Below are 22,716 nucleotides of genomic sequence, written 5' to 3' on the forward strand. Positions count from 1 at the left end.
GATGTTCATGTTGTGCGCCGTACGTAAGGATGGCAGATGGTGAAGGTACGGTTGCTCAGCATGCTCATGCACTGAGAGCAGTCGCTCGTGGTGCAGTTGACCTCCCTCCGTCTGCTGTGGCTCACATAGCTGGTGGTGTTGGGAATCTGCCAGCTATCGATGAACACAGCCGGATCCTCTTGCTCAGGCACAACTGTACCGTTAGACAGAGTCAGATCATTCAGAGGATTACCATCACAACTACCTGGACAGGGTGACAAAGAGAAACATGTCATTAAAATATGACATGATCATTTTTACAGTCCATATAATCTGTTGTTAATGGATTCGTACCACACAAGCCCATTGTGGAGAGTCTGTTGTTATAGCTGTCCATTTCAATCACCATCATGCCTGTAGTGTGAAACCACTGGATCTTAAGACCAGCTGGACTTCGGATTAGATACATGTTTCCTGTGTCCAGAATCTCAAAACCAAACTTCTTAAAACGTGGCTTTGCATACCTGGAGTTCACATACAGCTGTAAAAACAACCCATTGTTTATGTAAATATGCCAGACTGGCACGATAATAATTTTTTTATATATAATTCGTCATCACTAAAAAAAGGTGGCTAGTTTTCCAAGAATTGCGAGCAGATGAATACTCACACGTCTCTGGAGACGATTGATGAGTACTTCGTTGGATTTGTGAGTGATGTTTAAAGCTGCCAGACACAAATTGGTAAAGTTCCACACAAGCTGGAAACAAACAGAATAATATCAAGACTTTGATATAAAAATTAAATAAATAAAAAGACACGTAAAGAGTAGAACTAAAAGTTTTTATATCACTTTAGTTGTGAGGTGCTAAAGTGAGGTTGTGCATATCTTACGGTGTAATCTGGTCCAGAACACTCTTGTACCAGGATGCTGACGGTCTCATTGGGAAGTTGAGTCACCACATATAAAGCAGCTTTATAAATCGCAACGCTTTTCCCATCGAATGTGATCAGATTAAGATCGGGGAACACTGAACAACGACCTACATGCCAAAATTAAAATATATTTTGATAAAACATCAACAAATGGCAGAATGAAAATGATTATAGCAATGAGTTTAATATGTGTGTTCCTCACATGGGCAGTCCCATCGTGGACAACACTTATCACCATTGACCAGTACAGCAAAGCCAAGCAGACCACAGTTTGGGGGTGTAGTATCATAAGGGCAGCTCTGAGACTTATTGAAGAGGAGCAACTGGCCACTGACACAAATAAGCTTTGTACATTCATCCACTACCTCTGAATATGGAGACTACAGACACACAAACATAATTTAGTTTAACACATAAATGCAGACTTTTGTTATCAAAATTTACAATAATAATTCAAATATCTATAAATATAAAAGCATTTTATAATTGACTCACAGTGCATACTCTGCTTGGCTCGACAGTTTTTGTTTCTACATGTGTCTGGCTTGTCATCAAGTGCTCTGTTTCTATGGTGTAGGGAAGACTGGTCACTACAGATGAACTCAGTGTTGCTCGGGCAGTGTGTGAGGCAGGTGGCATGGCTGTGACTGTGGTAAGTTCATCCACCAGAGGGCGCTCAGTAGAGGGAATACCACTGGTTACGGAACTACTCTCAGTAACAGAAGAGGAAGTAGGAGGCTGTTTTGAAATGGTAGTCTGAGTAACAACTGATGCCACACTTGGCATTAGAGTTGTAGTTGTTCCAGTTGATGATGTCAGTGCTGTGGTCAGACCAGATTCAGTTGTGTACTCTGTAAATCCAGAGGTGAATTCAGTGATGTCAGGACTGTGTGTTGTAAGCGTGCTAGAAGCAGCAACAGGGATACTAGAGGAAGATGTATATGTGGAAACAGTAGTCACTTTATCTGTAGAAATAGTAGACAGTGTTGTCAATGTCGTCTCATTCCTCGTGGGAGGTGAAATGCTGGTTGTGGCCACAACTCGTGGTGTTTCTCGTTGCGTGGTAGCCACAGCCACCCGTGTAGTCAGGGCTGGTGTGACAAGGGTTGTGAATGTTGGTGTCATTATGGAAGGAAGGGTGCTGGAGGTCTCATGCACCAGTGTTGACGTCTGGGTTGTCGCAGTAGTTGACAGCACAGCTCTATCTGTGTCAGGTGAAAACCTAGTTGTCTCTGTGACATAATGTATACTAAAAGGACTAGTTGTAGATGTCTGAGTGGTGGAAACAATCTCCTTCTCAGCTGCAGTAGATGTAAGCAGAGGTATCTCAGAAGTGACAGTTGTTTCTGTGGTTTTTGTTGGGCCTTGAGATACTGATATTGCCATTGTAAGTTTAGATGGCGAAGCTGGAGAAATCGCAGGCCGTGCAGGTGTGGTGGTCATAGTTGTCGTAGAATAAGGAGGACGAATTGGCGATGTGCTGACTTTGTCTGTAAGGAGAGCAGTGGTGGATACTAAACTCCAGTGAGACACTGTAGGGCCCAATGTAGTAGAAGCGGAGACAACTCTAGAAGTTGTCTTGTCAGTGGGTGACACATGTGATGTGAGCAGTGTTGATGTTTCCTCTGTAGGTGCTGAGGTGAATGGCATGGTGGTGTAGGTGGTAAGTGGGGTCTCTGTTGTCCTGACACTGGTTTGGGATGTCTCTGGAAATACTGATGGAGTTGACGTGGTTTGGATCATTCTCCAGTCTGTCTGTAATGTCCTATCAGTTGTTAGAACATCAGGATAAGTATACATAACAGATGTTGACTGATAGGTTGTTTTTGCTGTGGTTTCTGTTGGCATAAATGTAGGAGCTTGAGAGGACACTGTGGTGATGAGGGTTGCTGGAGCATCTGTGGAGAAAGACAGTGTTGTTTTTGAAGTTTCGGGTTGCTCTGAAGTTGATGTTGAAGAAATAAAAGGTGTTGTTTGAGTTGTTGAAGTTGGTGTTTGAAAAGCGGAAACTGTGGATTTCACTGAAATTTGAGTTGTTGACGCTTTAATATCTGTAGGGGAAGTGGAAATGGTAGTGATGTCCAAAGGCTTCTGGGTTTCAGAAGGACTCTCAGGGGTCTTCAGAGTGTGTAAAGTCGTTGGAAAGGAAATTTTTTCTGTGGTGACAGAGGTACTCGATCCTAATATAGGCGCTGTGGTCGATGGTGATGTGAACTTTGTCGTGCTGATGGTTTCAGAAGGAAACTGTGTGCCGCCACTAGAAGTCACAGTGGGAGTAGTGGTCTTTTCAGTAGGTGTGAGGATCTCTGAGACTCTAGGAGTCTCAATACTAGAGGTGAGGGGAGTTGACATTTTTTCAGTTGGGGAAGTGGCTTCTGTGGAGCTCATGCTGGTCGAGACTGGAAGCACAGGTAGAGTGCTTACTCTGGTCTGTTCTTCACCTGAGGTAGACGACAGAACAGGACTAGAAGTAGGCGGTAAGGAGATAGTTGTCGTACGCGTCAGTAGTGTTGAAGACTCTGTTGGCCTGCTTGTTGTGGAGGTGCCAGAGAGAGATGCTGAGATAAACGTTGGGCTAGTGTGCAATGTGGTCGAGGAAGTGTGAGTGATGCTTGTTGCTTTAGTGGTTCTCTCACTGGAAGCCAGTGGGCTTGGGGAGGAAGAGGATGTTGTTAATGTGAGAATGGTTTCCACCACCTCAGGTCTGAAAGGGGAAGATGTAAGCATTGCAGTGCTTGGCTTGTGTGCTGTAGGTATAGTAGCAGTGGCGCTACTCTCTGGCACTGATGTAGATGTGAGTGACATAGACACCGCTGGGCCACTCAAGGTGTAATGTTCTGAGGATGTTGATGATATGGCAGTGCTGGGTGGCGTGAATGGAGGAGCAACAGCAGGCTTAATGCCTAAACACAAATGCAATATTTATTAGACACTGGAAAAAATAGCTAATTTAAACTGATATAGCTAACTGTGTTATGTCAAGGTAGCTAAACTGGAGCTTGAATTTACTATGGCAATAAAAATAAAAATTAAATATTATTTTTACATTGCTCCATTGATAATTAGTGGTCTGATTAGTGGTCTGTTTTACTCAAAGATTGTTAGCATTAGAGCTAGTTGAAATAGCATTTACAAACCTGTCACTACCTTATTTGACAATGATTATAGAAGTAAATCCTGAACTTAGCTATAGCAACAATCTCATTACAATAAAAATAGTATTGTGTTAAAAAAAATAGTGTTTTACACCAGATTTAGCAATAGAAGAAGCACAAATAGTAGCTTACAGTCCTCCATATAGACACATCTGTGAGTGACCTCATCTAAAACCATGTGACTTGGACACTGAGGCAGGCATCCCTCAACCCTATAGAAAGGTGCATGACAGCCACATCACTTAACCATACACTTAAACAATGTAGATATTTGCATAAATCAAATGTGTGTGTTTGCATGCATGAATGTGTGTGCTCTTACTTCAGGATGCTGGCACAGCTCAGACCTGACGGGTCACTGCATGTCCTGAAGCACGGACTCACACATGATTCATACCTCCACTGACATCGAGGACCCATTGGATAGTATGGTATGCCACCTGTAGTAAAAATAATGATTTGGGAAAAAATGGGGTAAGCAAGTGATAGGCAATTTTGAGCAAGTTTGCAGATATGTTGCCACATGCTGACCTGTCAGTTTGAAAAGAGTAGCTCGGCGGTATCGATCTGAGTGACTGTATTTCATGAGCTGGAGTCTGGACAGCATGAAATGCAGAAAAAATCCTGGCTTTGCCAGGGACTCCAGCGAATCAAAGCCAGAGATCCAGGTGTCTCTATGAAGAACAAATGTAGCTGCATCCCAGAATACCTCAGTTTCTTCCCACTTCTGCAGTCTCAGCTGCCCACTGCGCTCTGCTTTTAAAAAGTAGTTGGGTCTGTCTGCCGCCTCAAATGACACCAGGGATGAGTCTGCAGCATTAACAACATTATCAACTGTATATACATAGACGATGTATTAAAAATATAAATCATTTGTTTAAGAAAATAAGTTGGAGGTTTGTGTTATAACATTTTTAGATTTTGCCTAAAAATGTGCATGTTTTACTGTGTATACAGTATGAGTCCCCCCTGTGGTGAAAATCAAGCTCTTAATGTTGTTTAAATGTCTATGTGGTGTTTTTAATATGCTTTAAGACAAACCATGTGCAAATTCATAAGTCACCACCATTGCTGAGAATTTTCTCCTTAAAACTGCAGTGAACCAAAGAGTCTCAAACCACCAGTGCAGTGAACCACCAGTCTCAAAAATACGGTTTGAAGTCGTTTCTTACGTCACAAACTACCTTGTAACCAATCATGCAACTTGTGATTGTCAACGAGTGGATCTCTGAGCTGGTGTGAGTGAGTGGGGGCGGGGCTAATTTGCATAATCATAGAATCACATATACTAAATGAGGCAAGGGTGTATACATTCAAGCTGTTTTAAGGGAAAAAAACGTTTAAATATGTAATTTTGGTGATCAAAGATGAGTTTTAAGGGATACAATTAGTGACTACAGGGGGACTTTTTTTTTTAATAAAAAGCATTTTTAAATGTTGATTGTGTGCTTTTGACTGACTGACTAACCATGTGTTCTGGCTTTGCTGATGCCTGGCGTCATCATGAACAGCGTCAGGATCTCATCAGTACTGGTAATTTCTCTTTTTGGGAACACCAGTCCAGTTGTCTTATTGGCTGCCAACATTGTTCCTCTCTCTCTGTAGGTCAAAAGCTTCAGTGGCCCTTTCCCTAAAGCTATGAACATGCGCATTCCCACACACATGCACAATTGCAAAAATTATAACAATATATAATTTATATAATATAACATAATATGTATCAGACATATACGAATGTTATAATCATCACAATATTACAGATGTACCTTTGTTGTAGTATTCACAGTCATAAGCTGTAAGAGGAAGAAGATAGTATTACTCATTATAGCATAAAAATAAAGCGTATGATGAAAAACTGAAGTATATATCGCTCAGTTCCTTCTTCCTTCATTGTCTTTTAGAAGAATGTGTGTTCACCGTAGTTTATTCAGTTAGCTATTAGGGTCCAATTCTCACTAAACTACAACTTTTGCCTTAATAAACTACTAATTACTGCTTATTAATAGTTAGTAAGGTAGTTGTTAAGTTTAGGTATTGGGTAGGATCAACGGATGTAGAATATGGTAATGCAGAATAAGGCATTAATATGTCCTTTATAAGTACTAATAAACAGCCAATATCCTAGTAATATACATGCAAATAAAAAACTAGTTAATAGTGAGAATTAGACCCTAAACTAAAGTGTTACCATTATTATTACAATGACTGATGTTAGGAATATCACTTACGGCAAACAGAAGGGGAGCGCCAATCAATGGTGACTCCCTTTTGGCAGCAGCGGTGAGAATATGCTGCAACACTTGTGCAGAAACACTCACAGTCTCCTCCACGGTTGCAGCCACAGGTGTCCACCAGGCAGTTCATATAGAACCATGTGACATCTACCTATAGAGCATGAAAAACCTTTAAACACAGAGACCCTCTCTCACTCACATGTACATTTCGACTTGATGTGAATTTGAGCATTAATGTTCAGAGGTGATCAACTTACCACAGGGTGGCAGACTTGGAACACTTCACTGAGCAAAATCCCACACTGTCTTTTTGCAAAGGGCTCTCGAAGAGGATTCAGATTGCAGGGGTGCCTTATATCAGGACTGTTCACACACTGATGGGACATGCACACACAAACAGACAGTCATACTACAGTGTTTGATTTGTAGTTACCGCCAGATTTGAGACATTCAGAAGGGCAAAATCAAATGTTTAGTCATCTACAAACAATTTGAATGAGTATTCATGTTTTACACTACAAGTTAAAAGTTTGGAATACTTAAGATTTTTTTTTCAAAGACTTCTCTTATGCTCACTAAGGTGCATTCATGTATTTGAGCAAAAACAATACTATTTTGAAATATTATTACAATTTAAAATAAATGTTTTCTATTTGAATACATTTTAAAATGTAATTTATTCCTGTGTTGACAAAGCTGAACTTTCAGCAACAATTAATCCAGTCTTGGTTCTTCAGAAACCTTTCTAAAATGTTAATTTGTTACATTTGCACTTACATTTCTTATCAATATTAAAAACAATTGTGCTGCTTAATATTTTTGTGAAAACAGTTATACACTATAATTTAAAGGTTTTGGGTAAGTAAGATTTGTTTTAAATTAAATTAATACTTTTTAATTCAGCAAGGATGTATATTAGAATGATTTCTGAAGGATCTGAAGTAATGACTGCTGAAAATTCAGCTTGGCCTATAGGAATAAACTACATTTTAATATTCATATTGAATATATTAATATTCAATACTTTTTGATCCAATAAATGCAGCCTTGGTAAGCATGAGAGACATCTTTCAAAAACACACAAAACAATCATAATTATTCCAAACATTTGACTGGTGTTGTATGTGTGTTTGTCTGTTTGTCATGCCTCTGCTGCTGTCCAGCTGTTGCCAAACTCCTGTGGTGTTGATGAGTCGATGTTCTCTGGTGTTCTCATTTCATTCGCTGTCTTCTGATCAAAGTTTCCACAAAGACCAGTAAGCTTGCCCTAAAAATATCATGAACACACAAATACAAACTTGTAAGGTAATCAAAATTCTGCAAATTAAAGTTTACACCAGCAACACATTCACCTCTTTGTGTGTGTTTTTACCTGCCAGCGTGGTCCAGCTTGTATATGTACTGTGGTTTTTCTGTCCCACAGCACTGTGAGGTCTTCCCCAAGCAGATGCACAATGGTGTAGTATCCTGCTTGCCAGATATATACTCTCTGCCTGTCAATCACACTGGATGGATTCTGCACATGAACCATATCCGCAGATTATTATCAACCAGATTATCATTATCATTTCACACCAAACCAATGTTTCAGGAAACATAAGTTACAGAGTCAGCACAAGAAAAACTATATCACCACTATGATGTAATTGCACTATCATTCCTTCTTTGTATTAAAAATATATTTCTCCAAAGTATATTCACCAATACCCAGGGGCGTAGGAACGACCAGAAAGTGGGGCATATTATAAACCTCCTGAATAATTATTAGGGCATCAACTGTAGGCATTGCTTTTTAATTCTAGCATAGTTAGAATATGTTTATGTGTAACAATAGTGAGGTTTTATGACAAGTTATGGAGAGAGTGAATGAGACAGAAAAGTTCACTTACAGGTTTGCCGGTGTCATCATCAAACACAATGAAGGAACGACCCAAAGAGATGAGGAGAGATTTCCTGCAGATCACGCCACTCTCAAAGCAGTCAACATTTTCTGCTGTGACAGTCATCATTGCATCTAACGAGCTCTAACGCACACACAGGAGCACACATTAGTATTCAACTACAATACGTATGCAAACACATGCAGTCATTTTGTCTTTTGATAAGAGTGAGTTATGGGATATCTGGATCTGTTGCTCAAAGCTCACCTTGACTAAGTACACCTTGCATGCACCAATATAATCAAACAGGAACCCATCAAACGTTCGGTAGTGTCGATCTCCATAAGTAGTGCACATTGACGGACATGGGCGAAACTCACACTGGAACGTGCCATGCTGACACACACTGCAAAACATTCACATTCAGATCCTAGAAACAGTTTCACTACACATTTCCTCTCTTAACTTTTAAAGTTTCTAAGACATTTTATGTCTGTAACAAATTTGGAAAATGTCACTGTGTTACGTATAATTGTTTTCCAAGCATTCTTAAACTAAATCAATGAATTTAACAAAATTCAAGTGACCACGTGATTTTTGATATAAGTAGTTGAAAATGTAGTGTAGCAGCTGACTGGTGTAAAGACATGAATGAAATGCACAGAATGTGACTTAATGTAATCTCACCACTGATGGCATGGGGACGATACTCTGTCTCCTGGATAATATTCTTTCCCTTTCCACAAACACGGACATGCACGTGGCTCAAAACACTCATCACCATGTTTGAGGAGCCTGAAATACACAGATGCATACTGAAACAGCGCACAGAATTCATTTGTAAATGCATCTGAGTACATGTACTGTGTGTGAGTCCAGAAGCCATGCAAGTATATGATGCAGGAACTCTGAAGATTCTGCCTGAGACAAGAATATTTGGATGGGTGGAGGGATGAAAGAAAAATCTCACTGGTCACATGAGAAAAACAGCCGATTCTCATTCTCACAGATCCAAAGAGCTTCTCTCTCTCACTCTGTCTCTGATAAAGATCTTGTAATATTGCAGTGAATCATTTCCATTGGCCCGAGGGTCTCTGAGAGTTCCCAGCACACTGTCTGTTAGAACTGAGTAAACTTACACCCCAGATAGACAGGCGTTAACAGCTCTCTTTATCCCACAGCCAGCACGCTGGATCACTTACTGCCATCAAAGAATGAGTGATCACCTGCTCCTGTTCTGCATGCATTAATTGAGAGACAGAGAGATGGATCCATAACTAAACAATCACACACTCCATTGCTCACCAATTATCTTCATGCACCAGTGATGCTGTTCTCTCTCTGTACAAAGCAGACTTGAGAAAATAAAACCATGGCTCAAACAAAAACTTTGAGGGCTGAAATTACAGAAAAACTGAAAAAAAAGGTTTTGTGTGCAAAATTATAATAATTGTTTTCAAATGAATTGCGGGATGAGTAAACTGAAATGCTTTACGTTGGACTGAGCACAAGTGATGGGATATCATTTCATATTTCATTAATACGGGTGGCAGTCATTAAAACACACTGATTGTCAAATCTTATATAAAAAAATTGGATTCAAAGCTGATTAAATTCTTAAAACATGGAGTATTATGAACACAAACAGACATTTTCCCACATTTAGAATCAGTCTATTGTGGATCAAGGATTTCAGGCAAGATGATATTCTCAGACGATATTCCCAGTTTCCCTTGATTAGCCTGTTCAGGTGTGTTTGATTAGGGTTAGAACCAATCTCTGTAGAGCAGTGACCCTCCAGGACCGGATCTGAGGAACCCTGGTCTATACTGTATGAGCATGGTTTCACAAATACCCGCAGTACGTACATATTTACATAAACCCAGACCTTTCATGCAACACTAAAACTACTGCATGTTGACACTCATTAACACAAACTTCACAGATTTCCTCCAAGCAAATCTCACAAATATTCAACAAAGAGAATATCACTGAAAAACCACTGACTGAAGGCTTATTACACTCTGATATCTTGAGTACTACATTCAACTTTTATGTTTTGGCTAAGTATATCAGAAATGTTCACTCCTCTAATTTATATCAACTCATTGACAACAACTACATTAATCAGTTAAACACAGATCATAAAATCTGTCTATGAAATGAAAACAAAAACTCACAATATTGAAGCAGATAATTCAGTTCAAACAAGGTCAAAGTTTTTGGTAAAACTTGAAGTGCATGGAAATAAAAGTGAATAGAAATAAAAGCAAAATCTCTGGGTGAACATACAATGAGCACCATGACCATCAAAAGGCTTCAGGGAGTTAAACACACTTTAGAGACTCAACTGTGGCATCATTTTCACTGTGAGAGCTCTAACCTCAGACCCAGTGAGATGCATTACACTAAAGAAGACGAAGAGGTCATCTGCATTGATCCCTGACCTTAACCCTTAACCCTAAACCTGACCCTAACCCTAAGAGAGAAAACAATTGTTCAGAAAACATCTGTATTCACACAAGCTGAAGGTCTGCAGCAGAGCACAGCAAAAGCACAGAAACATAAAGATGGCTTTCTTTTCTTATAGTTTCCTTTCTTTCTTTTCGTCTTGACAAATGAAAAAGTGCTGATTTTGAAGTATGGACTACAGGAATGTCTTTAAGCAGCTTATCAGTAATTTGATCCAGCTGTGCACCTGTTTACTGTGTAAATAAGCATCGCAGCCATTAACCACTTTGCTTGAGGGGTGGAGGAGGGGGTAATTATTCCCTCTCATTAGTGCAGGAATTCCCCTGCTCACAAAAACACTCCTATACCTGCTGCTCCCATGAGAGACACGGGTATCAGCATCACCCTTAGCTTAATGGACAGAGAGAAACCGAGTGAAAGTCAGACTATGCTGAAACATCTTCAACAAACTTTAAAGTTACAGAAAAAGTTCCACTGGCCAGTAACCAATCTGGGGTGAGTTTCCCCAAAGCATCATCAGCCAGCTTCTGTCGTTATCAACATAGTTCAAGGATTTGTCGTTAGTTCCATTTGGCAAACAACATCTCAAACTTATGTGGTTGAACTAGAGCTCTTGAGCTGTGGTTAGAAGCATAGAGTCTTGTTAGAATTACATAAATAGATCATGCTATTAAGCATTATAAGCAAGCTAACATCCAGTACATTCTATATCTTTCATTCCATTAAAATATATATATATATACATTTCAGTCTATATATTTTAGCACATGTATGCGCATGTGCATAAATGTGTAAGGGAACCCTAGAGCATGATGTAAGAGGGAAGCCTCGAACTCCAGGGAATAACAGTATAGTCTTTAGATGCCATGTTTGTTATACAGCAGTTGACATCATTAACGTAACTAAAGACATAACTAAAGTGAAAACTTTAGTACAAGACTACAAAGTAGAAGCAGACCTTACAGAGGTGACCATGTATAATAGACAGAAAGACGAAATCCCTGTCTTCAGTAATTAGCAAACTAATTTTCTGGGCATGAACAGGTGCACTGAGGAATTCATCCTGCATGTAAGGTCTATCTCACATATCAAACACAGCTTACACACACTCATACAACACACACACACACAATTTATATTGTTGGTAGTGAGACATTGCTCTCTGAATAAGACAGGTTGTGACTGTGACTATGTATGTGTGTGTCTGTGTGTGGAAGAGTATGGCTGCTGGAAATTCCCTGGAAAAGGTCTAGAGTGTCAAGAGGCTCATGACAGTGTTCCACATGGCAAACAATCAAATACTTTACATTCTGCCTTTTACAGTCACTTAAGGTGCTTTCAAATGTATAAAAGCAGATTGACAATCAGCAATGTATTCTACATCTCTTTTTAAGCTCATCTTTGCTAAATCCGTTAAAATATTCAATGATTCACAGTTACTTGAGACACAGAACAATAAGTATGTACAAACAAAAATTCTGTATGTGTAAGGTTATGTTCAGTTCAATACAGCCCTCCGTCTGCACTGCAAAAAAAAAATTCGCCCACAGTATATTTGCTTTGTTTTCCAGTACACATATCTAAACATTTATAGATCAAGATACATGATAAATGACTTCATTAACAGGATGTAATATGATTTCGACACACCTGTTGTGGACATTCCTTTGCTACTTTACATCCTGTATATAACATCCTGCTGCTACTGCACTGCTCCACGATAATGATGTTAGACCACACGTACTGCATGACGCATTTCATCATTTCCAGACTTATCAATAATATCATCACTACTTCTCATTGTGGCATAAGGGGCCTTTGTGCCATATTTACACCAGCCCAGATGCCAAACTATCGAGTTGCAGGAATTTATTAAACACTCATGACAGAATCTCAGCCATGATATTTCTTTCCCATGATGCTCTTGTGTAACTGTTTTCTGTTTAAAAGGTCAATAAGTCAGAAGAATGTGAATCACACGCACACACACACACTCAGCCATCTAAAATATCACATCCCCTCTGTGTGCAGTGGAGACTCTAGTTGCTCTCCAGATACATCCGTGACCTCACAGCCCTTTCACTACGTGACTGATGAATGTTCATGAGAATGTTTCCCTTTGTATTGAGAGTATTGGATTGCCTTTGTAATTCAGAATTAGTGAGATCTGAGCATTAACAACAAAGTGTTATACTCATTTCAACTAAACATCTAAATAAAAATCTATAATAATAAACTTTAAAAATATATTATCTTAATCAAAATTTAAACAGTAAAAACAACTGTCGTAATATAATTTGAGAACTGTTTTATATTTTGAGATTAAATTCATCTCAAACCTTAATAGTTGAATCCATTTAACACAAATATTAAGAAGAAAGTGTTCAGCAGACACTCCTTTCTGCAAAAACCAAATCAAATTGTGTTGTGAACACAATATGAGCTGCTTAAAGGGATAGTTCGCCCAAAAATGAGAATTCTGTGATCAATTACTCACCCTCCAAACCTGTATGAATTTCTTTCTTCTGCTGAACACAAAAGAAGATTTTTTTTTCATACTATGGAAGTCAATGGGGCCCATCAACTTGAGGGTGAGTCAAAGATGACAGAATTTTCAGTTTTGGGTGAACTATCCCTTTAAAATCTCACAGATCAAAAATCTTTCACAAATAAACTTAAAAAAAAAAACAGAACATGGCATATTCCCAGACTCTCTGTTGCTGGTTGTGGTGTTGGTAAGAGGATAACTGAGACGAGGTCTTATCATGCTGTTATGGCTGAGGATGGCTTTAGGAAGTTAAGCTTGTGATATGGCACTTAACCTCAGTTTGCTTGTGTAGACACTGGCATTAAATGTATCAGATGACAAAAATCCATCTATAGAGCAAGAGTCGTGCTCTCTGAGGCCCCTTTAGTGGAAACGTGACGTGAGGGGGAAAAAAAGAAGGGGAAGTGAAGTTGAGCTACAAAGAACTCTTTTCACCTGCCGTAGACAGCAGCAAAGGTTCCCACTGAGTCAGTGGAGACCCTTTAACTGATCTGTATCGACATCATCACCTGCTCCGGCAGACACCATCCGAGTGAGACCTCAGCATGTAGAGCAAAATGTCATCAGTCCGTGAAAGTGCGCCTGGGGGGCCTGTGTGCTTCTGCAAATCTACATTACATTGCTTGGTATGTCAACGGTCTGCATCTGCCAGTTAAAGGAGGTTTGATTCAATATGTGAATGGAATTTAATTAAGAACAATATTTGAGCCAGATTAGCTAAAAATCCCAATGTATGCATGTGTAATGGAAATGAGTAGCTTCTGACGCTACTCAAGCGATTCCACCCACTAAGCTTAGCCATGGATCACTGCCTCATCACACACGTAAATACACAGCCATTCACCAATTAAATCCTCCACATCACACACAACCACGGAAACATCTAACCTTTAGAAATATAAAAAAATATAGTACCAAAACAGATGAGGAATAAACATACTCTGGTACTTAAAGAGTCCTCAATGTCTGTAAAAGTGTTTAAATTGTCTAAAATGCAACTGAGAGTCATTGAATAGATGACACCAAAAGCAATCACATTAGAACTCAGTAAACGGATAGCTATTTGATTTGTTAAAACGGTTACATTTACACTTTGCCGCATAAAGGTGTCTCCGCAAAACGAATATAAATCCGATCTTCAATTCCCATGCTATATGCATATTTTAATGGTGTTCACGTCAATAAAAGTAACAGATAGGCTTTTATTTATCATCAGCTAATTTCAAGATCAAAGACCGCAATAGGAGAGAGAGCGATGTATTTACACTTGGAACGCGTCTCAGCCCACCTGCTGAAGTGGTTTAAGCTGGCGGATTTAAAACCATCTCGAAAGCATTTGGAAGGGCATTTACACCTGGTCTTCTAACGATCGGACTGCTATCCATTCAGAGAAAACGCATGAAGTGACCAGTTGTAAACAGGCCCTAAAACAGCTGAGTAGTGAATGGCACAATAGCAGCATCACTTACAATAAAGTACCATGATAGTCCGGTGTTTTTTTTTTTAAACTGGTGTGCCTTCAAATAAAATTCAATCAAAAGAATATAACATGTATCAAATTCGTACAACATGATACACTTATCAATATGTGCATAGGATTCAATGGTCACTGCAGCAAGAGTCCATTGAAGCTACAGTATTTGTATCTTTTATTTAATGAAGCAAAATCCAATGTTCTTTTGAAAAGAGGCTCTAAACGTGTCATTGTGGGTCCCTTTTGATTGTTTATTGGACATTAGGCTTTTAATCTATGTATTTTTGTTTTCTCTGTGATGATTGGGTGAGCTCTGAAATGGACAACAAATGGGACAATTTTTCAGAAATCTTTCTAATATGCTGATTTGATGCAGTAGTAGAAGAAGTAATTTAGTAGTAGAAGAAACACTATGCATTTCTTATTGCTAAAAACAGTCATGCTGCTTAATATTTTTTGTGGAAACTGTGATAATTTTTTTTCCGGATTCTTTGATGTATATAAACTGATCCCAAACTTTTAAATGGTAGTGTATGTGACTGACAGTGTTTGAAATTTAAATTCTAGAAATTTCGTGTTTATTCTTGTCTCTTGCCTACTGCCATTTGTAAATATTGCAAAGCTCCAGTTGCCACTGGTTTTTGAATATGGTCCACCCCAGTATGTTTTTGAAAGTGATAACAGATACCAATAATGCAAACATCAAAGACTCCACTCACCCTGCGGGACAAACACAGCCAGGAACGCACGGCTCATGAGTAGAGCAGGTGAGGTTCAGCAAATACGACTCACAGGTCTGTTCACAGGCTAAACCTTTACTGGCCGAAGGGTCGTCTACTCGGTTCCCGCAGTCCTCATAAAACTGTCCTGGTGGGCACAGGGTATCTGAGAGGAGAGAAAGACAACGCACACTGAACTCAAGGGGCCGGTTGCACCAGCTGGACGTACACCTTGTTGTAAGACTAGGCTGGACGTAAAACGCGTTTTAAGTCCTGTGTAAAATTAATACCTGTTGCACCATCTAGGCATAGCACACGTCTGAGACTAAATCTTACGCCTAGTCAAAGGTAGATGTAAATTGAAAAGTCTAAAGGATTATTGATTTTAATAAAGACACGGAACTCCAATTTAACAGTAAAACCTTCTACAAAACACTCTTTTACTTTTGTTTTCAACAAAAACAACAATGTATATCTATTCAAGGAACCTCCCATATAAAACACAATGGAAAAAAAACTACACGAGAAATTGCTTAATAACTTAAGAGCTTTAACTAAAAATATACTCAAGCTTAAGATAAATTATTCTGATAAGTGTGTTTTCCAACACGAAAAATATTAAGTTCATCTCTGTGAATTAATTGTTACTGTGGACGTGAACAGTAATGTTAATTCACGCAGGATAGGTTATACCTATAGCAATCGTTAAGATGGGTGTGTCTACTGCACACTGCACTGCCGACACAGGTAACAGCTGACCTAACAAAATTTCTGTAATTATGTTAGAAATATTAAATACGAACATATATCTGGGGTTATTGGTAGAAACTGTATACCATTCGCGGAGGGACAGTAGGCCTATGCTTTCAGTCCATTCACAGCAAGCCAGCCAATCATTTAAACAAAGTTACTGTACTAAAAAGAACAATATTATCCAACACATAACAGTTACAAAACAAATGTGAATAACTGTAAGCTACAATGTGAATTAAGTTGTATGCACATTAAAAACACATAAATCTCTATTGAGAATGAGAATGAGTGCTATGACATTTGCAGAAAGCTTAGGCCTGTACACTCGCTCACACTTTTAATAAGCAGAGAAAATTCCTGACTTTAAATAAATAACTATTTAAATGCTTTACAGGGAGTTCAGATATAAAAACGCTGACTTGTTAGGCAATGTTTACGCATTGAAATCAGATGGTGCACTTGTTATGATGTCATGAGCATGTCAGTTCTTTATTGGCAAAGTTTGAATGGCATCTTAATATAACTGTGTCAGCGTGGATGTGCATCATCTACGCTGGGCGTAATTGTTGGTGTAAATATTTATCGGAAGGCTGGACTTAGCTAAGCCCAGTGTAGAGCTTACACTCAACTTTTTTACGTCCAGGTAGTGCTACCGGCCCCAGTACTATAGATATGCAAATAAAAAAAAACTGCAAACACTGCAGACATTCAAAGAGTTTTACACTTGTAAACTACATCAGGATGCTGAAATACAACACTCACCAATAATTGAGCTCTGGGAAACGAGTTTTCCACCTTGGCAAATTCTGTTGATGTTAAAAAAGATTTTAACTGATGTGAGGCAGTGAGTGTTTTCTACTGGGCTGCTGTGATATACAGAGATAAAACATTATGCCCTGACAAAAAAAGAATGTAATATAATGGAGAAATAATGGAAAGTGATATAATGAACAGTGTGGTGATGTTTAATATGAGTGAATAAGGCACTCTTACTGTACACCTGATGATGTCATGATCACATCTCCAGGAGAGTAGTCAGCACCGAGAAAACTGCATGGACACTCACTCCTGTGCCACAATATATAAAAAAAGTATTCCACTCAGAACCAATTTATGTAATATCATATGCAAGAAAAAAACCCCCTGAAATTCTAGACAATTTAGTTAACTATAACACAGTGTCCTAACCTAACATTGTCAAAAGTGACACATGACACATGACACATGACAGCACAGCCTATCACAAGATATTGGATGCTTAATAAGTGAGGATGAACATAGTGGATTCACCCTGTGGGATTTAAACCAAAAAAAAATTTCTCTCTCAGAGCTGTTTAAAAGAGTTGAACTAATATTAGCTGGGTTAGAGGTGAGGAGTCTATAGTAGAGAAAGAGGCCAAAGTCACCCTCTATCACACCCCTGATTTTCTCTCAGCCTCTGCCAGCGTGAGTGCTGTAACTCTAGTACGCGCTGAGTATGTGGCAGTGGGACACGGGACATTTAAGGGAAGTGAACCCTTGTGAGGGTGATGAGGCTAAAAGCGTTATACAACACCCGAGGTTGTTGGGCCCATAACATTTTACAGCCTGCTTAAAAGAGGACTGCAAATAACTTCACTCTCACACACACTAAATAACTCAATCTAGGTCACAGTCACAAAGCTAATGTTTAAAAAAATGAGGATGGCTTTGAGTTAGGAAATTTTGCATATTTATTCATTTCACGAGGTCATATAATGCCTTTAACTTGAGTAAGTTAAAGGTAAACAAGCTTGTCGGAGCCATAGCCTTGTGATCATATCGCAGTAGCGCTTTGGGCGATCCGAGTCCTTTCCCGATCCCATTGCTTCCTGTCTCCTTTACATTACATCAATCCAAAAAAGACCAAAACAATAACTTAAAAAAAAGGTAAACAAGCTTCGACATTAGCTCTACTACATTAATAAAAAAATATATATATAATATTCTTTACATAACAGAAGTGAATAGAAGAAAAGGTAGAGTTGAGGTGGTGGTAGTGGGGAGAGAGCAGTTTTTGTGTTGAGATTGACAGAATTAGATGATCATGGTTCTCATGAAGTTTCATTTGGAACTCCATTTAAATCTCAAATGTAATGGAACAACACTGTTTTCAAAGTTGTAAAGGGATAGTTCATTAAAAATCAAACTTCTGTCATTATTACTCATGTTGTTCCAAATGTAAAAATCTTTTTGAAGCAGTTCATAGCCAAGCACCAAAAAAAAGCACTATAAAGTACCATAAAGTAGTTCATATAACTATATTTTAACTTTTACCGTGGCACACAGGTGTGTGTATGCATGTTGAAGTACGTTCCTTCCGGGCACACGCAACCCTCCTCACACTCATCTCCACACGGCTGTGGAAGGGACAGAAACAGGCAGCGGTGTTGACATGAAGACACGCAGACTCCATACTCCATAGTAGACGGACACGAGACGACTGCAAAAACAGTTACACACAGGCCAGACACATACACATTTTATTCTCATGCACAATGGAAATGTGAATGCGCTAGTGATTAGCTAGGTTCTGAGGCTCATGTACACTACCATTAAAAAAAAAAATCAGCAAGAATGCATAAAATTGATCAAAAGTGACAGATTGATTGATCAAAATGTTACATTGTTGCACAAATAAATTAATTTTGAATGCAGAACACAACTGTTGATAATAATAAGATAAAAAAATATATATCAATAAGATAATAAAAATGATAACATTGATAATAATAATAAGAAATGTTTCTTAAGCACTAAATCAGCATTAGAAAGATTTCTGAAGGATCATGTGACACTGAAGACTGGAGTAATGACTGCTGAAAAAATCAGCTTTGCCATCACAGAAACAAATTATTAATATATTATATTAATATTGAATATTAATATATTCAAACAGAAAACAGATATTTTAAATTGTAATATTATTTCATAGCATTAGTGTTTTTTATCAAATAAATGCAGCCTTTGTCAGCATAAGAGATTTAAAAAAAAAAAAAAAGTATGTGTTAGACTCACCACACTCCGGCAGGTGTGAGCGGAACTCAATAATGACACCGTGTCTCCTGCAGGTGCGAGCGTAGTGAGCGAGGATGGAGCACAGGCACGGTGCTCCACATTTGCAGACGTCTGCACGACACTGTAGCTGAAAAGCCACCGGACTCACATACTCATGACAGGCAGAAAACACCTCTTGCGTCAGTACGTCACACTTCTCAATTGCATAAGAGGCTGAAATCGCACAGAAAGACATTTAAGCCAAGCAGCCTAAAAAGGCGCTAGGTTATGCAAAACAAGATGAATGTGTCACCTGCTTGTTGGTGTGTGTCACAAGGATCAAGTTGGGGTAAGCTGGGCCGTGGCACACACGCTGAAGACACACGCCACGCATTTCCAAACAAATATGGCGTGCTTTCAATCATGCCAGAGGGTGCACTAGAGTAACGCATAAACAAAATTCACTCACAAATTGAAGAAGAGTTGGAGAATAAGTAAAAAATATGAGCAAAAACAGACAGCAAATGGAGAAATAAAGCAGGAAGTAGAGTGAAACCCACAGGAAGTCATCCTGAATGTTGCCGTTAAAGGTTCCGCAGAGCCCCACAGTATCATCTCTCCACTGCTCTCCCAACTGCAGGTACAGCCTGAACTCCCTCCAGTTATACTGCAGCCGCAGACCCTGCGATGACTTCACCTGAACAAACATAGACGACAGCTCCTGGATCTGAAAGACATCTGAAAAGACATCAGTTTATTAAACACATGAAGAACAATGAATAATAGACAGACATTTTTTTTTTTTAAATCAACTTTTTTTTCTTTTTTTATTGTGTATAGTTCACCCAGAGATGAAAATTATGTCATTATTTACTCTTTTCTTACTTTCTTTCTTCTGCAGAACATAAATGAAGATATTTTGAAGAATGTTGGCAACCAAACAGTTTTGGTTACCATTGATTTCTATTGTATGGACAAAAAAACCACATGTTTGAGACATGTCTCAAATATATATTCTATTGTGTTCCACAGATGTAAGAAAGTCATACAGGCTTGGGACGACATGAGGGTTAACAGAGTAAATAATGACAGAACTTTCATTTTTGGGTAAATTATTCCTTTGAAGAATTACTTTAAAAAAGTCAAACACAAAAGCAAACATTACGGTTAGACATCAGTGTGATGGATATGTGTCTGTATGTAATCTGTAATGTATCCAGATTCAGTTGAGGAACACATTTAAGGTAATAGATTGAAACTCAGATATAGATTTACCTACTAATATAAGAATTCCCATACATAAAGGTATGAGGCATTACCATGGTACAGTCATGGTATCACACGGTAATATTAAGACAAATACATGTACTTCATGAATTTCATGAAGTTGGAATTTACATGGTTGCCCAAGGTACTTTTGTTCTTGGAAAGCCCATAGTAGTACTTATTGGTACATTTTTGGAAGTGTTACAGCACATTTCCATGTCCATCTCATTCCAGTGCAGCTGTAGTACATTACCATCTGAATACGGCAGTGAGATCCTGAACTGGCTGGCCAGAAAAACCTCTCCACTGTGGCTCATTGTGATCTCAGTACGTGGATCCTCATCCAACACCAGGTTGACTGACTGAATACAAGCACCATCCAGATTCTGCAGACATAACAAAGGAAAATTAAATCAGGGAGTCAGAACGTCCCATACAAGCACACATATTATCAGCAGCTATAGAACTACTGCATCAAACACAATGGATGAATGTCTGCACAGGGAAACAAACCTATCGGATCATCGCTTTCAATTTTGACTAATTCAGTAATCATGTTGTTTAGGAATTAAGCATTTATGCTCGTGAATGAGTTACTGAGAGCTGTTCACAGGAGATAAACCACTCGGACTCTGAATCGCTCCATTCAAGGAAATGATGGATGCTACCAACAGGTGCCTATGTGGGGATCTTTCAGCAGTCGCTTTACTGAAATACATCTCTCGCTCTCTCTTCTCTCGCTCTCTCTATCAGCAACTACAAAGTCTCTGGCTCTGTCATTCAGAGGCTCAGATAAGCAGAATAGCTTGTTCAGAGTCCAGACAGTGACACCATACACCAGACTGCTCTCTGTGTGTTGAGTTTTAGCATCAGCAGGTCTGGGCTTCAGGAAAGGAAGGCTTTGAGGGGAAGAAACTCTTCATGTTTTGTGTCGTTTCATGTTTTATCTGTCAGAGTTAAACAGGGTCTAATCTCGGTACAAGCTCATCTAAGACTTCGTTTCATCTCAACCCCAAAAATGAAACTGTAGCCGAAAGAAAGGCTGTGCAATTATTTGTGCCTAATCTAGCGACTAATTTAACTTACAGACTAACAAGTACAGCTACTCTAACTGCTGATATGCCAATAGCTCGACTAATCACACAAATCTAGAAGCTGTAATCTTAAGTCTGTCTACAGAAGCTGTGTTCCAGCCACCAGATTACTCTTTAGATCACAACACTAGACCAGTTCTGGAACGTGGTGAATAAAGGTTTGGCATGCTACATCTGGCATGCCTTAAGTCTTTTCTCCTTTGTGTGCTATTACTTGAGGTTTGTGTTGCTGCGGATAGCATGAAAGTGCAGAGGGACTTACGGCTCCACAGGGTGCATTCTGAATGGTCACAGTGAACCTGCCCGAGTTTCTGCTCTTGGCTAAAACGTACTGGCATGTTGCAGGAAATGTGTAAACACGGTCATCAAATGTCTGGAAGAACATATCTCCTGTCACAGAGCACTCCCCTGTTAAAAATAAAATAAGTAAAAAATAGGGTACACCGCCGTTTAAAAGTTTGGGGTTGGATACGATTTTTTTTATGTTTTTAAAAGAAGTCTCTTATGATCACCAAGGCTGCATTTACTTGGTCACAAATACAGTAAGAAACTGTAATAATATAATATATTATCATAATAAAACAGTTGTGCTGTTTAATATTTTTGTGGAAACCATGATACATTTTTCAGGATTAATGAATGAATAGACAGTTCAAAAGAACAGCATTTATTTGAAATAAAAATCCTTCGTAACACACTTTCGGTTTTAATAAATTTAGTACATCCTTCTAGAATAAAAGTTTTAATTGTCACATGAATAATTCATTCTTACTGATGCCAAACTACTGAATGATAGTTTAGGGTTTATGATAAGCCTTTTAATTAATATTATATTCAGCTTAGCAAAGTGAAATGTTGTAATGGTTATTAAAGAGTAAAAGTATTTCCTCTAGAATAAGGTAATTCATTAATACATAAACATTATATGAGAAAGGGTGAATCAGACCTGTTATATTTGGCTAAATGAATAAAATCTCTGGAATCACAAGACAATTAAATTGTAATAAGATACATTCAGAAGCAGTGAATTGAGATAATGCGGTTTAGAAATAAGTGAATGAATGAAAGGTGAAAATAAATACACAATGATGGAACAGTAAATATATTTTTTTAAAAAGTGAATTAAAAACAGATAAACACCTGGGCAGTTGTGCTCTGTGCAGTTCCACATGCCCCTAACACATGTGCTGA

The 22,716-nt window shown here is 38.6% G+C and overlaps 1 protein-coding gene across 1 annotated transcript in view; it reads right to left on the bottom strand.

Annotated features, from left to right (window-relative positions):
* The window catches only part of otog (otogelin), a gene marked incomplete at its 5' end in the record, with an annotated part of 41,606 nt that overhangs the window by 9,032 nt on the left and 9,858 nt on the right, over nt 1-22,716 (bottom strand). Inside the window, 28 exons of the mRNA XM_079865815.1 lie at nt 24-244; nt 334-520; nt 650-739; nt 874-1,022; nt 1,118-1,295; nt 1,411-3,818; nt 4,203-4,282; nt 4,393-4,510; nt 4,602-4,880; nt 5,539-5,706; nt 5,837-5,863; nt 6,299-6,455; nt 6,562-6,678; nt 7,452-7,571; nt 7,677-7,820; nt 8,194-8,328; nt 8,452-8,590; nt 8,872-8,979; nt 15,398-15,563; nt 16,913-16,956; nt 17,144-17,218; nt 18,446-18,611; nt 19,187-19,399; nt 19,479-19,603; nt 19,726-19,903; nt 20,685-20,817; nt 21,788-21,933; nt 22,666-22,712. Coding sequence (XP_079721941.1) covers nt 24-244; nt 334-520; nt 650-739; nt 874-1,022; nt 1,118-1,295; nt 1,411-3,818; nt 4,203-4,282; nt 4,393-4,510; nt 4,602-4,880; nt 5,539-5,706; nt 5,837-5,863; nt 6,299-6,455; nt 6,562-6,678; nt 7,452-7,571; nt 7,677-7,820; nt 8,194-8,328; nt 8,452-8,590; nt 8,872-8,979; nt 15,398-15,563; nt 16,913-16,956; nt 17,144-17,218; nt 18,446-18,611; nt 19,187-19,399; nt 19,479-19,603; nt 19,726-19,903; nt 20,685-20,817; nt 21,788-21,933; nt 22,666-22,712 — 6,118 coding nt within the window. The remainder of the gene's footprint in view (nt 1-23; nt 245-333; nt 521-649; nt 740-873; nt 1,023-1,117; nt 1,296-1,410; nt 3,819-4,202; nt 4,283-4,392; nt 4,511-4,601; nt 4,881-5,538; nt 5,707-5,836; nt 5,864-6,298; nt 6,456-6,561; nt 6,679-7,451; nt 7,572-7,676; nt 7,821-8,193; nt 8,329-8,451; nt 8,591-8,871; nt 8,980-15,397; nt 15,564-16,912; nt 16,957-17,143; nt 17,219-18,445; nt 18,612-19,186; nt 19,400-19,478; nt 19,604-19,725; nt 19,904-20,684; nt 20,818-21,787; nt 21,934-22,665; nt 22,713-22,716) is intronic.

The sequence above is a fragment of the Squalius cephalus genome, assembly GCF_949319135.1.
Source record: "Squalius cephalus genome assembly, chromosome: 3".
In the NCBI taxonomy this organism is placed as follows: Eukaryota; Metazoa; Chordata; class Actinopteri; order Cypriniformes; family Leuciscidae; genus Squalius; species Squalius cephalus.